Below are 15,172 nucleotides of genomic sequence, written 5' to 3' on the forward strand. Positions count from 1 at the left end.
CTCTGGGGACCCCGGCGGGCTGCGTTAGGGGGCTGGCAGGTGGGTCTATGCTGTAAATTTCAGGCTCTGGCCTCAGTCAAGGGGTGGGTTTGTACTGTGATCGTTCCCCGCCCACACGTTCTTTAAATGGATCCGGAGGGACCTTCCGAGGGGATTAAAGTGTCGAAGCAAACGGCTGCTTCAGCGAAAGTGCCGGGGCATGGGGAGGGGGGCTGGGGTTTGTCCGCAGCCGGGGAACGTGAGGCGGGTTTGGGCCAAGCAGAGAGGGGCCGTGTGATAGTCTCCTGGGCCCCGATCCTGGAGTGCTGCACCCCCCACTCCCCAGCTTGGGGCTCCCCTCCCCCCCCAGCTCTGCCAATGCCCAGGCCTGGGAGGGGGTGGGTTAGGGTGGAGGAGCTGGGCTGAAGCTCTGAGCTGGCCTCGCCCCGGCCCCTTGATCCCCTTCCCCCTAAGTGCAGGGGGTGGGTCCCGGGCCCTGTTCACCTCTTCCCATGGCCGATAGGCAGTGACTCCATCAGAATCACGTGACCTGAATCCTGGGGTTCAGGGCTCTGAATTTCAGGGGGTTGCGATGCTTGTGTGGGGATCCCCTGTCATGCCCATTGTTGCCCTGGGCGATGCTGATGAACGCTCTTGCCCGTACCCCCGCTCCCCTCCAATCTCCATAATTATCTTCACAGCCTAACAAAGGCCAGGAGGGGAAACTGAGGCAAGGCTGGTGGCGGAGTGGTCGACAGGCGCCCCTCAACACGGTAGCATGGAGCAGAGAGGGGGCAGCTGTTGGCCTAGCCCAGGCCCGGCTCGACAAAGACGCATTCCCTTTATTGGGGCCATGCCCAGGTACAGTCCGGGAGCCAGGCTGCCCAGCCTGGCTTGCTGGGGCCCGAGGGCTTGGGGTCGAGCCGCCGGCTTTGAGTCCTTCGGCGGCGCCGGGAGAGGCGGGCGAGTCCGGCCGGCTCAGGCCTTGGAGTCATGCCGCAGGTGCAGGGAGTCCATCCCTTCCAGGAGCAGGGTGAGCGAAGCCTGGCCGTGGCCCCCCTCCTCCGCCTTGCCCAGGCGCCCCTCGGCCTCGCCCGTCAGCAGCCGCCCGTTCTCCACCTCCAGCTGGGCGTTGCGGCAGTGCAGCCCGATGTTCTCCAGCAGCAGCCGGTTCCGCTCCTGCGGGGGGGGGGGGGGGAGAGCAGAGCTGTGGGGTGGGGGGGGAGCAGGGACCCTGCACAGCTGTGCAAGGGAAGCCCCCTTTAGTCCCAGCCAACTCCACCCGTGGGTGGCCCCATTTGCATCCCCAGCCCCTGGGGGAGGGGGGTCTCCAAAGCCCCCCCCCATCGTACCCCTGTTTTGGGGGTCTCACCTTCTCCAGCTCCTGCAGGTGCTCCAGGAGCTTCTGGTCCCTGCTGCAGCCGCCCACCCCGCCGTGGGGCTCGGAGCCCTCCACTGTGGGGCTGGCGTCGTCCGTCTGCGTCCAGGCGTCCCGAGTCCGCCGCCGGCCAGCTGGCACCCCTGCCAGCACCACGGCCCGCTCCTCCGCCGGCTCGCCCACCGGGGGAAAGGGGAAGGCCTCTTCCTCCGAGCCTGCCGTGGGGAGAGGGGGTCCTTTAACTGGGGCAGGCCACAGGCTGTGCCACTGCCAGGAGTGAGGGGAGATCCACTGACCCAGCCACGGGGGAGAACAGGTGGAGAGGGGGCCCTTTAAATGGGGCTGGCCATGGACTGTGCCACTCTCTGGAAGTGGGGGGGAAGACAGTAGGAAGCAGGGGGTGGGGGGGAGTGTTAACATGCTTGTGGCCATTTAAAATGGGTCATGCCACGGGGAGGTCCACGGCCTTGGGGGGAAGAGGGGAGGCCCACGGGTGGTTCCACTGTCCTGGTGAGGGCAGGGGGGATAGACTGCTCCATTGTTGGGGGGGGAGGGGAGGGGGTAACGGTACCTGAGCTGGGGTGCTGTGTGGCGGCACGGGGCGTGCCCCCCTCTGGGGCTCTGGCGTGGAACCTCTTCTTGCACTCCAGCTCCACCAGGTCCTTGCATTGCTTGTGGCAGATCATGCCACAGTCTGGGGGGGGGACACACGATACGTGACCTAAGCTGGGGGGCCTGGCATTACCCCACCCCTCCACCCCCGTAGTGCCAGGAGAATCCCCCTCTGCCCTGAGCAGTGCAGGGCTCAGGACACACAGTTGTGCAGTTCTATCTCCAGCCAGCAGGGGGCAGCGCTCAGTAGACAGATGGACATGCATGATCCACCCTGGGGGCTGCTTAGTCCCATGGGCCTGTGCTTCTCCCTAGCCCTATTACCAACATTCTCCCCACACATGTTGCCCCATCGGGGCCGCACTTACCCCGACATCTGTACCCCTGCTTGGAGACACCCCAGAGCTAGAGGAGAGAGAGCGGAGCCTGTTAGCTGGGCCTTTTTTGAGGAGGGGGGGAGTGTTGCATTGTCCCTGTGAAGGGGGGAGGGGATTTTGCAATTGGGGGATTGTTGGGTCTGGACCCCCACACACACACTGGCAGTGTCCACAAATATAGGGGATGACTAGGGGGAGTTGGGTGGGGGGGTAACCTCCCCCAGTGCTGCCCCCTGGGAGAGTGACGTGGGGCAGGATTCTTAGTGGGGGTGGCTGGAGAGCAGCAGATATTTGGTGCATTCCCTTTCCTGGCCACCTGGGGGGGCACTGTGGGGGCAGGGTCTTTGGCCCAGCTGGGGTTTAAAGTACCCCCCACCCATTCCTGGCTGCCAGGGGGTGCTGTGGGGCAGGGTCTCTGGCAGCCCTGGGATTTGGGGTACCCCTGTCCCGGGCGCTGGGGGCCAGGGTCACTTACGAAGCCATTGCAGCTATGGCAGAAGGTGGGTTTCTTGAAGGTGGCCTCCTGGAAGTCGTGCAGGAAGCCGAGGCCCAGCTTGGAGAAGACGGCGCAGGCCCGCATGAAGTAGTCGGTGAGCTCCTGGCGGCTGTAGGGTCCCTCGCTGCCGGGACAGGAACGGGACAGTGAGGGGGCTGCCTTGGAAGTGGGGCGGGGGGGGGGGGAGTGATACTGACAAAGGGGCCTTGCGGGGGAAATTGAGGCATGGAGCCAAGGAGCAACTTGCAGTGAGTCAGAGCTGGGGTTAGAACCCAGGACTCCTGGCTCCCAGGCCCCCCTGCGGTAACCACTAGACCCCACTCCCCTCCCAGAGCCAGGGATAGAACCCAGGAGTCCTGGCTCCCAGCCCCCCTCCCGGCACATACTCACCGGTCTTTCCCCAGGCCGTAGAAGGAGAAGGGGAAACTGGCCACAATCTTTTCAAAGTCCTCTTGGGAGATGCAGCCGCGCTGGTCCTGGTCGTAATTCTTAAATACAGACTGTGGGGGGGGGGGGGGCATTAACCAGCAGCAACGTAAGCCCATCCCCACGCCTGGCCCCAATACCCACTGGCAGCCCTTCTCCCCCCGCCCGCCCCGATCTAGGGTGGCACCCCCCCTTCAGGGTGGGGTGTGGCTGGGGGGAATTGCTTTGTATCTCGGCATCAAATGGACGGATACCCCCCTTTGCCCGCCGAGGGGGGTGGATCCTATATGGTCCTGAGTGTGCCCCCCTCCCCTGAGACAGGCTGCCGGTGGCCGTGCCTGGGCAGCGACTCCCCCAGGGGCTGGTCCATATAAAGGGATAACAGGGGAGCTGCTCCCTTGAAGGTCCCAGGTTTGAGTCCTGCCCCTTCTAGGCCTTGGGGCAGCATTGACTGCCCAGGGGCTGGGCCCAGCACACAGGGCAGTAAGAGGAGCTGTGTCCGGGCAGGTGCCACCCCCGGCCCGTGTGGGGCTCAGCCCTGGTGGGTCTGGCTACAGCCAATTGATGCCTTTGGCCTTCTGCCCTGGGAGGGGAATGGGTGTCATGCAGAGCGGGGTGGCACTGTGCCCCCCGCCCGGCCACTGGGCAGCGTGACACACGCCCCCTCCCGGCCCCTGCACTGGGCAGCGTGACACACACCCGCCCCCCCGGCCACTGCAGGGAGTGACACACACCCTGGGCAACTACACACCTGCCCAACACACGTGGCAAACAAACCCCACACCCAGCTGGGGCCTTGGCGCAGGGCAGATGCCCCCCAGCTGGCTTGGGGGCAGGCAGCTACTGGCCGTGTTAGGCTGCCCAAGGCCCAGGGGGCTGCGCTGAGGGGGGGGGCACCTGGCTCACCTCCACCATCTGCTGGACGTGTTTGCTGATGGTGAGCCGGTCCGGCTTGGGGGCCACGCCCGGCGCCCACTCCACCACCACGGGGGGTTTGAAGGGTGTGGCCAGCTGTGGGAGGGCAGAAGAAAGGGTCAGATACGAGTGCCTCGAAACAGGGAGAGGAGGGTTGGGGGGGGTCCCGGTTCAGCTCCCCCCACAGCTTACCAGGGACTTGGGGCAGCGGGGTTCCCGGGCATAGGAGAGCTGGTAGATTTCATCGTCCGTATAGTACAGGTCAAGGGAGAGCTGCGGGGAGGGGCAGAGAAGGGGGTTAGAGGCTTGGGGGGCAGGGTCCCACTGGGAACGACCTTCCCGTACCTACCGGAGAGGGCGTAAGGGGCTGAGATCGCTGCCCCCTGCTGGCCGGGGGCAGAGCCATTTGCACGGGGTGCAGTCATGCAATGGCACCAGTGGGGGGGGGGGGAGTTGTGCAATTGCACCACTGTTCCCTGCTGGCAGGTGTGCGTGTGTCACCACGCTCAGCTCGCTGGGCACAGCGTGTGCGCGTGTTTGCACGTGGGGCGGTGGAAGCTAGCCAGTGCCCCTGACCCACTGCTCCCTGCGACTGGCAGGCTGGGCCGAGGGTGGGGGAAGGGGAGATCTGGGGCATTCCCCCAAGCCCCACCCCTCCTGAGTCCCCTTGCACCTGCACCCCCCCTTGAACACCTGCCTTGCACCTTCTTGCACTCCCACCCTTGCACGCTTCTGCCCATTGAACACCCAGCCCCGGCCTCCTGCACATTTGATCCTGGCCTTCCACACACCTTGCACCACCACCCCTCGCCCACCCCCTTCCACACCTCCCCCCCATTCTTCTGCACACCTGACCCCGACATCTCGCACGCCAGACCGTGCCCCCACCCTCGCACACCTGGCCCTGTCCTCGTTCAGCCCCACGCCCGCGCTCTGGCACGCCTGGCAGGGGGCTCACCGTGAGCAGGTGCACCAGGTCCTTGTTGGCCTTGAAGGGCGGCGCGGCCTGTTGCAGAGCCCGCAGCTCCAATGCCTGCTGGTAGAGGCCCTGCAGCTTGCTGAGGTTCAGCTGGCCCCCCACGCGGTCAGGCAGCGCCTCGTGCAGGGACACCAGGTCCTTGAGGTGCACCCCCACGATGGGGATCTTGAACCCGGCGCACTCGCCGTAGGCCCGCCGGTAGGCACTGTAGTTGCAGCAGGAGGACAGCAGCTCGGTCATCTCCGCCAGCACCTGGGGGGGGCAGGGCGGGGGGAGGCCAGAGGGTCGGAGATCAGGCAGCCTGCCCTCGCCCCCAGCTCTGCGGAGGCGGGGGAGGAGAAATGGCCCTGGGGGGGGGCGAGCGATGGCCTGGTGGGGGCAGCTTGGAGACGCCCAACGCCCTCCCCCCCGCCCCGGGCAGAGCCCCCCCGCTCGCAGGCCGCGGGGCCCACAGCCAGTTGCAGGGGGAGGGCTGTGAAGACACGCAGGGCGGGGGGTGCGAGGGGCGGCCGGGGCCCACCTTGGTGACCTCCTGCGGCAGCTGGGCGTGGGTGTCCTTGAGGCGGGAGATGGCGCTGTGGCAAAGCCCGCCCAGCACCGCCATCAGCGTGTTGAAATTCTGCAGCTGGCGCAGCTTCTGGGGGGCAGAGAGTTGGGGGGCGTCAGGCAGCTGGCCCAGTCCCCCCCCCGTCGGGCTCAGGCTTCCCCCCGCTCCGACCCCCCAGGCCCCTGCGTTCTCACGTGCCTGCTCACATGTGCACACTTGCACGCACACACGAGTATTTTCTTGCACGCGCGCAGCCTCGCACGGTCGCTCGCATGCACGCATAGATGGGCACCTGCGCGTGCGCACACCTGTGCCTTCCTGCGTGCAGCCCATGCACACTCGCCTGCACTTTCACCCACGCGTGCTCACACCAGTGCACACCCCCATCCATCGGCACTGTCACCCCCACCTCCGTGCAGTCACACACGCCCCCCCGGCACACCCCAATTCCCCCACCCCTCCTGGACCTGCTTTGTGAAAGAGTCTTGGACCCTGCGCCCCCCCCCTTCCCCACAGTGCCCCTTTCAGCCCCCTGCCGCAGCGCCCCTGGTGGCAGCTAGCGGGAGGGCACCCTCACCTGCGTGACACGGATGAACTTGGTGAAGACCTCGGCTCGCTGCTGCGGCGTGGGCCGGTTGAGGATCATGACCTGCACCCACTGGGAGATGCTGTTGCAAAGGGCCACGGAGCGTTCTAGGGCCAGGTTTTCCTGTACGGAGCCCTGCAGCACGTAGCTCCTGTAATCCAGGCACTGCCCGGAGCGGTGGGGAGAGCGGGAGAGACAGAGGAGAGCTCAGCAACCAAGGCAGCCGCTGCACTGAGCCACCCTCCGACCCAGGGAGGCAGAGCTGGCCGAGGCCCAGGGGCTGGAGTCAGCTGTGGGATCTATTGAGCTGCTCTCCAGGAGCTGGGGTGAGTATTGAGATCTCCTCTGCTGCTCTCAGAGCTGGGGAGGCAGAGCCGGCCGAGGCCCAGGGGCTGGTGTCAGCAGTGGGATCTATTGAGCTGCTCTCCAGGAGCTGGGGTGAGTATTGAGATCTCCTCTGCCGCTCTCAGAGCTGGGGAGGCAGAGCTGGCCCAGGCCCAGGGGCTGGTGTCAGCAGTGGGATCTATTGAGCTGCTCTCCAGGAGCTGGGGTGAGTATTGAGATCTCCTCTGCCGCTCTCAGAGCTGGGGAGGCAGAGCCGTCCGAGGCCCAGGGGCTGGTGTCAGAAGTGGGATCTATTGAGCTGCTCTCCAGGAGCTGGGGTGAGTATTGAGATCTCCTCTGCCCCTCTCAGAGCTGGGGAGGCAGAGCCGGCCAAGGCCCAGGGGCTGGTGTCAGCAGTGGGATCTATTGAGCTGCTCTCCAGGAGCTGGGGTGAGTATTGAGATCTACTCTGCCCCTCTCAGAGCTGGGGAGGCAGAGCCGGCCGAGGCCCAGGGGCTGGTGTCAGCAGTGGGATCTAATGAGCTGCTCTCCAGGAGCTGGGGTGAGTATTGAGATCTCCTCTGCCGCTCTCAGAGCTGGGGAGGCAGAGCCGGCCGAGGCCCAGGGGCTGGTGTCAGCAGTGGGATCTATTGAGCTGCTCTCCTGGAGCTGGGGTGAGTGGTGAGATCTACTCTGCCGCTCTCAGAGCTGGGGAGGCAGAGCCGGCCGAGGCCCAGGGGCTGGTGTCAGCAGTGGGATCTATTGAGCTGCTCTCCAGGAGCTGGGGTGAGTATTGAGATCTACTCTGCCGCTCTCAGGGCTGGGGAGGCAGAGCCGGCCGAGGCCCAGGGGCTGGTGTCAGCAGTGGGATCTATTGAGCTGCTCTCCAGGAGCTGGGGTGAGTGGTGGGATCTCCTCTGCCGCTCTCAGAGCTGGGGAGGCAGAGCCGGCCGAGGCCCAGGGGCTGGTGTGAAAGGTGGGATTTCTCCTGACTCTCTTCCTCTTCCCAGCGCTGCTAAATGCCTCCAGCAGGAGCTTAGAGCGACCGCAGCTCGGTACAGCTATTTGCCCCAAAGAGGCGGGGGCTGCGGGGCGGGCGGGCCAGGGGAGGCTGCAGAGGAAGGGGGGTGGCAGGAGGCAGGCGAGGCGCAGGGCCCGGGGGAAGTGCGCTCACCGAGATGCGGCAGAAAGCTTTGAACTCCAGGTAGCTGAGGTGCTCGGCCAGCTCCGCCGCGTCCAGGTGGTCGAAGAGCAGAGACACTTTCCGCTTCTTGTTGCAGCCGGGGCTGCTCTGGTAGCTGACCTTGCGGGTCCAGCTGGGGGGGGGGAGGGAGGGGAGCAGGTTAGAGGGCAGAGGTGTGGTGCCCGCACAATCACCCCCTGTCTGTGCACACCCCTGCAGGTGCCCGTGCACACCCACACCCCGTGCACACACTCACTCGTGTACCCCCTGCACAAACACACTTGTGCCTGCCCCACAAACCGGTGCACACCCCCCATGGGCCCATGCACACCCACACCCCGTGCACACACACACTCGTGTACCCCCTGCACACCATGCACAGACACACTCACTTGTGCATGCCCCACATACGGGTGCACAAACCCCCCATGTGCCCATGCACACCCACACCCCGTGCACAAATACACTCACTTGTGCATGCCCCATACACCGGTGCAGACATCCCCAAGTGCCCATGCACACTCACGCCCCGTGCACAAACACACTCACCTGTGCACACCCATGCATGCTCCCCCATGTGAACAAACACACCCATCCATGCCCAGCCCCAGCCACCTATGCACTCCTACCATCTCCAGACACCTGGGCACACGCGCCCTGTGGGCAGCGCAGCGATGCAGGGAAAGGGGAGGCAGGGAGCAGGGGTGGCTGGGCAGGGCCCATCCTTACATGTGGGTCGTGTCCGCTGGCTGGCAGTGCCCGTGACCCTCGGCCTGCACGGCTTGCCAGAGCTCGCCCATGGCCTCCTCCAGCTGGGGCTCCAGGCGAAAGGCCTCGGGGTGATGCGTGATCCAGTACCTGGGCAGGGGGGCGGGAAACATGGGGCAGGGTTAGGGCATCGGCTGCAGGCCACCCCCGCACAGGCACTCCCGGGGAGGGGCAAGGAGCGTTGGGGGAGCGCTGCGGGAACGGGGTGCATTGGAGGGATGGGGAATGTTGGTGGGTGGGGTCAGGGGAGTAGTGCGGGGGTGGGCTGAGCAGTGGGGGGATGGGGGCACGGGTGGAGCAGTGCAGGGGAGCAGTGGGGGAAGAGTGCGGGGGCAGGGGGAGCAGTGGGGCGATTAAGGGTTGGAGGTGCAGGGGAAGCAGTGGATGGATGGGGGGCAGGGGGGAGCTTTGCAGGGGCACGGAAGCAGTGGGGGGATGGGGGGACGGAGGGCGCAGGGGGCTCTCACCTGACGAAGTTGCAGATCCGTTGGCGTCTTTCCATCTGATCCTCCCCAGACGCCTCCCGGTAGGTGGCTCCGAGTTAAGGCTCCATCCCCCTTGGAATCCCCGGGAATAGAACCCAGGAGTCCTGAGAGCTCCCCTGCCACCCCCGGCTTGCTGCTGTCCACACAGCCCCCCCTGCTGGGGGTGAACCGCCCTTCCCACGTCCCTCCCCCCGCCCCCGTCAGGGCAGCTCCCAGCCCAGCCAGAGGGGGGCACCGCTGAGCACCCAGAGACCCATCCCTGCCCCAGTCTGACCTCAGCCCCCCTCCCGCCCGCTGCACCGGGAGCTCCCGGCCTGGCCTGGGGACCCCAGGGGGAGGGCCGGGCCGCAGGGGGAGGATATAGCGCCAGGAGGTGGCGGGCGAGGTCAGCCGAGGGCACCACCCAGCTGTGAACGGTCAGGGTCATGTTCACCGTGTAGTCGCTACGGCACAGGGTTCCGTCCGGGGCTGGGGAGGCAAGGGCAGGGGAAGGGTTAATGGCACCGCGGGGAGGGCAGGGGGCCGTGAGGAATGTTAATGGGGGCAGGGGGGACATTTGCCGCATGGAACGGGGCAGCTGGATTCCACCCCATTGGGAGTCACGAGTTGGCCGCTCTCAGCCCTTCTCCTCCGTGGGTAGTGGGTGTACCTGTCAGGGCAGGGGGCTGCGGGTCGGGAGTGAGGGGCACCGGCAGAGCTGGGGGCCGGGGGAGCCCAGGGCTGCGGGTCAGGAGTGAGGGGCATTGGCAGAGCTGGGGGCGGGGGGAGCCCAGGGCTGCGGGTCGGGAGTGAGGGGCATTGGCAGAGCTGGGGGCGGGGGGAGCCCAGGGCTGCGGGTCGGGAGTGAGGGGCATTGGCAGAGCTGGGGCGGGGGGAGCCCAGGGCTGCGGGTCGGGAGTGAGGGGCACCGGCAGAGCTGGGGGCGGGGGGAGCCCAGGGCTGCGGGTCGGGAGTGAGGGGCACCGGCAGAGCTGGGGGCGGGGGGAGCCCAGGGCTGCGGGTCGGGAGTGAGGGGCATTGGCAGAGCTGGGGCGGGGGGAGCCCAGGGCTGCGGGTCAGGAGTGAGGGGCATTGGCAGAGCTGGGGCGGGGGGAGCCCAGGGCTGCGGGTCGGGAGTGAGGGGCACCGGCAGAGCTGGGGGCGGGGGGAGCCCAGGGCTGCGGGTCGGGAGTGAGGGGCATTGGCAGATCTGGGGGCGGGGGGAGCCCAGGGCTGCGGGTCGGGAGTGAGGGGCATTGGCAGAGCTGGGGGCGGGGGGAGCCCAGGGCTGCGGGTCGGGAGTGAGGGGCATTGGCAGAGCTGGGGCGGGGGGAGCCCAGGGCTGCGGGTCGGGAGTGAGGGGCATTGGCAGAGCTGGGGTGGGGGGAGCCCAGGGCTGCGGGTCGGGAGTGAGGGGCATTGGCAGAGCTGGGGGCGGGGGGAGCCCCCTTACCGAAGGAGTTGAGACATTTCTCGATGAGCTGCTCCAGGCTGCAGGTCTTGGTGAGCTCCCCCAGCGCCAGGCTGGCCATAACCGTGTTGATCTCCCTGGGGGTGGGGCAGGTCATTCGACGCCGGTTCTGCCGCTGGCGGATCTTGCCGGAGCCGGAGCCGGAGCCGGAGCCGGGGCTGGTGGGGCAGGGACATTCTGCCCGCGACTTCCTGAGAGGGAGGGGGCCAGTCGGGGGGTCACTTCTCACTTGCTGCCCAGGTCCTGCGACCGCTGAGGCCCCGGGACCAAACTAGCGTTCTGCCTCCCAGGCACCCCGGCTCTAACCACTAAACCCCACTCCCCTCCCAGAGCCAGGCAGAGAACCCAGGAGTCCTGGCTCCCAGCTCCCCCACTCTAACCACTCGACCCCACTCCCAGACTCCCGAGCTAGGATAGAACCCAGGAGTCCTGGATCCTGGCCCCCTCCCCTCTTGGGCTTCTTGCGGTGCGAAAGCCAAATTAAAAGAAAAACAGAAAAAGGGAAACTGAGCCTAGGAAAGGGGAAGTGCGAAGCTGGCTCTGTCGGAGGCAGGAGAATAGGCCCCACAGCCCCTTCCCCTGGCATGGCAGACCTGGGGCCCCCGCATGTGGGCCCCACGCCGGCTGGGTCTTCCCCAGAGCCCCCTGCCCCGCTATGGGATTCGGTAGCTGGGCAGCCCGGTGTTCGCCCTGGCCCGCGGCGAGGACCAGAGACAACCATGGCGACGGAGCCAGTCCCAGGGTGGGAGGAGGGACTTGTGGGACCCAAAGCAATGCACATGCCAGGCTGGGGGTGCCTGGCTGATGCCAGAGAGAGGGCTGAGGAGGGTTTGCCAGGCCAGAGCCGGGGGCGGGGTCTGGCTTTAATGTAACGAGTAATCAGTAGTGCAGGTTGCGTGACAAGGCATGTGGAGCAGACGGGCACCACTGTCGTGGGTGCTTTACAACCACTAGACCCCACTCCCCTCCCAGAGCTGGGGAGAGAACCCAGGAGTCCTGGCTCCCAGCCCCCCTGCTCTAACCACTAGACCCCACTCCCCTCCCAGAGCTGGGGAGAGAACCCAGGAGTCCTGGCTCCCAGCCCCCCTGCTCTAACCACTAGACCCCACTCCCCTCCCAGAGCTGGGGAGAGAACCCAGGCGTCCCGGCTCCCAGCCCCTGCTTTAAGCATGTTTCTATGTGTTAACCCCACAAGTGGATCCAACGGATTTGGCTCCACATTGGCACTGTTTGGCTCAGCGTTTGCCCCGCCCCCACGGGCCGCTCTCAACCCCAAACTCGGGGTGCCCAGAGGGGGGAGCAGCCCTGGTTCCAATTCACCCCCTGCAGCCTTCCCGCGCCTGCAAAGCCTGGTGGCTTCCTGCCCCTTTCCTGGCAGGGGCATCAGCCCTGCTTCTGCATTTCCAGCAGCCGCATTGCGCCATGGCCCACAGCACCAGGCCCCCACCTCCCCCCGTGGGCAGGCTGCTGGCTGAGCGGGGAGGACCTGGGGGGTGCCCAGAACAATTCCCTTCCCCCTCCATCGCCTCTTGCCCAATGCCCTTCCATGCCACAGGACTGCACTGCGGGGAAGGCTCACACCGCCTGCTGGTTTGGGGGGCTTTTGTCTGTGCTGCCAAGCCCCCCCTGCTCTAAGCACTGGACCCCACTCCCCTCCCAGAGCCAGGGATAGAACCCAGCAGTCCTGGCTCCCAGCCCCCCCTGCTCTAAGCACTGGACCCCACTCCCCTCCCAGAGCCAGGGATAGAACCCAGGAGTCCTGGCTCCCAGCCCCCCCTGCTCTAAGCACTGGACCCCACTCCCCTCCCAGAGCCAGGGATAGAACCCAGGAGTCCTGGCTCCCAGCCCCCCCTGCTCTAAGCACTGGACCCCACTCCCCTCCCAGAGCCAGGGATAGAACCCAGGAGTCCTGGCTCCCAGCCCCCTGCTCTCACCTCTAGGCCCTCTAGATGCCAGATGCTGGAGGAGCTTGAAGGTAACGGACCTTTTCTCTCTCCGGGTTCTAGCTGAGGTTCTAGGTCACCCTAAGAGTCACCATCTTCTACCATCAGTTCAGTGATCTTTAGCCAGCCGGTCCCCCAGCCCACCCAGCCACCTCTACGGCCGGTGCCCCGGCCCACGCAGCCCACTCTACGGCCAGTCCCCCACCCATGCAGCCCACTCTACGGCCTGTCCCCCAGCCCATGCAGCCCACTCTACGGCCGGTCCCCCGGCCCACCCAGCCACCTCTACAGCCGGTGCCCCGGCCCACCCAGCCACCTCTACGGCCGGTCCCCCACCCACGCAGCCCACTCTACGGCCAGTCCCCCACCCATGCAGCCCACTCTACGGCCTGTCCCCCAGCCCACGCAGCCCACTCTACGGCCGGTCCCCCGGCCCACCCAGCCACCTCTACGGCCGGTCCCCCACCCACGCAGCCCACTCTACGGCCAGTCCCGCACCCATGCAGCCCACTCTACGGCCAGTCCCCCACCCACGCAGCCACCTCTACGGCCTGTCCCCCGGCACACCCAGCCACCTCTACGACCGGTCCCCCGGCACACCCAGCCACCTCTACGGCCGGTCCCCCGGCCCATCCAGCCACCTCTACAGCTGGTCCCCCGGCCCACGCAGCCACCTCTACGGCCGGTCCCCCGTCCCACCCAGCCACCTCTACGGCCGGTCCCCCGTCCCACCCAGCCACCTCTACGGCCGGTCCCCTGGCACACCCAGCCACCTCTACGGCCGGTCCCCCGGCACACCCAGCCACCTCTACGGCCGGTCCCCTGGTCCACCCAGCCACCTCTACGGCCTCTCCCCCGGCCCACCCAGCCAACTCTACAGCTAGTCCCCAGGCCACCCAGCCACCTCTACTGCCGGTCCCCCGGCCCACGCAGCCAAATGTACGGCCGGTCCCCTGCCCCACGCAGCCCACTCTACGGCCTGTCCCACGGCCCATCCAGCCACCTCTACGGCCGGTCCCCCGGCCCACGCAGCCCACTCTACGGCCAGTCCCCAGGCCTATCCATCCACCTCTACGGCCTCTCCCCCGGCCCACGAAACCCACTCTACGGCCGGTCCCCCGGCCCATCCATCCACCTCTATGGCCGGTCCCCCGGCCCACCCAGCCAACTGTACGGCCGGTCCCCCGGCCCATCCAGCCACCTCTATGGCAGGTCCCCTGGCCCATCCAGCCACCTCTACGGCCAGTCCCCCCGCCCACCGAGCCACCTCTACGATCGGTCCCATGGCCCACCCAGCCCATTGTATGGCCAGTCTGATGACCCACCCAGCCAACCCCACAGCCACTGCAATCAACAAATCCACTGTCTGCCCGGTGCCCACAAGCAACCACCCTCCGAACTGTGGGACAGCTGCCCCCACCCACGCACCCAGCTCTCTGAGCACCCAGCATCGCCACTCTCTGGCCATAGTGATTCTCCCTCCACTCACGCCTCACTCAAGTGACTTACCTGTGGACTCTACATTTCCCCCAGCTGTGCCCACTGCCACCCACTGCAGCTCTGCGCCCCCGTCCCTGGGGGCATCAGGCTCTTTAAGGGTAAGGTGCTAATGAGGCAGGACCCCTGCACAGGCCCTGGGCATGGGCAAATGGGGGGCAGTTTCCTTCCCTTACATCCAGGATTGCCCAGGAATCTGCAAGCCCTGAGATGCTCAGCAACATCAGGCAACTAAATCCACTGCCGAGAACAAGATTGTGGGGGGGACCGGCTGGCTCGTGGGGTGCAGGGAATGGGAAATGAGGCCTTTCCCCTCTAGGCCCCAGGGTGGGGACTGTCTGGCCCTGGGGGGTAGAAATGAGGACCCCCTTTCCTCTCTAGGGGACACTGCTCATCCAGCCCCAGGGTGGGAGGCTGGCTGGCTCAGGGGGGACCAGGAATGGGGCATGGGGCCTTTCCCCTCTAGGGGGCGCTGGCTCTGATCTGGCCCCAGGGCAGGGACTGACTGGCTCTGTGGGGGGTAGGAATGGGACCCCCTTTCCCCTATAGGGGGCGCTGGTTGCAATCCATCCTCAAGTTGGGTCCTCTGGCATAAGCCGACTGTAACCTCCCTGAGCAACATCCCCGGAAGACGCTCACCCACCTCCCCGGCCCCGCAGGCGCTGAGATCCTTACGAAGCGGGTGTCTTGGCCGGCCAAGTGTCAGGCCGCTCCCTCTCTTCTCACCAGCCCTTCTGCGACAGGCCAGCCCAGCTCTGAGTGGCCCCCGGCAAGCACTGGCCCTCCTGAGCCACGGGCTGCTCCATGAACATGGCAGAGCCTTTCCCGTGCCCGACCCCAGAGGTGGCTGCATTCCTCCATGGGGCCAGGCGCGACTTTCGCCGCCCGCTCGCTGTGGACGTGGCCAGCCTTTGGCAGCGCCATCTCGGGAAGTGAAAAGACGATGTTTTGAGGGGGTGGGGGGAATTGCTACTGAAATGACTGAAAAGGAGAAGCCACGCAGACTGAAACGGCCGCCCAGGGCCACAAGGAAAGCCCCAGCCGATGACAGGAGCCAGCATCTTTCAACGCGAACCAACTCAGCCTCCTGCTTACCTCTTACTCTCTTTTCTGTTCATGGCCGAGCTAAGCTGGGGTTAGCTTGGGTGTGTAAACACTCCCCCACCTCGCTCCCACGACATGCAGCTGCTAGATCCCTCGGCTTGGCTTCCCCACGGTCATTTGCGT

The 15,172-nt window shown here is 66.4% G+C and overlaps 1 protein-coding gene across 2 annotated transcripts; it reads right to left on the bottom strand.

Annotated features, from left to right (window-relative positions):
* Window positions 1–780: 780 nt before the first annotated feature.
* On the bottom strand, window positions 781–15,171 carry RASGRP4 (RAS guanyl releasing protein 4). 2 transcript variants are annotated; one of them, XM_048833346.2, is made up of 17 exons: window positions 15,041–15,171; window positions 10,488–10,696; window positions 9,418–9,523; window positions 9,038–9,100; window positions 8,532–8,660; window positions 7,794–7,935; window positions 6,287–6,460; window positions 5,683–5,799; window positions 5,142–5,414; window positions 4,376–4,456; window positions 4,175–4,279; window positions 3,233–3,342; window positions 2,822–2,966; window positions 2,338–2,374; window positions 1,929–2,051; window positions 1,352–1,572; window positions 781–1,158 (listed from the first exon to the last, which is right to left on the bottom strand). In XM_048833346.2, the coding sequence occupies exons 1-17, from the start codon at window positions 15,061–15,063 to the stop codon at window positions 958–960; spliced, it is 2,259 nt and encodes a 752-aa protein (XP_048689303.2). In that variant the 5' UTR covers window positions 15,064–15,171; the 3' UTR covers window positions 781–957. The 2 variants fall into 2 exon arrangements, with proteins under 2 accessions (XP_048689303.2, XP_074978563.1); XM_075122462.1 differs by lacking the exon at window positions 15,041–15,171 and adding an exon at window positions 14,621–14,711.
* Between the last annotated feature and the right edge of the window lies 1 nt (window position 15,172).

Source organism: Caretta caretta, chromosome 23, assembly GCF_965140235.1.
Source record: "Caretta caretta isolate rCarCar2 chromosome 23, rCarCar1.hap1, whole genome shotgun sequence".
Taxonomy (NCBI): Eukaryota; Metazoa; Chordata; order Testudines; family Cheloniidae; genus Caretta; species Caretta caretta.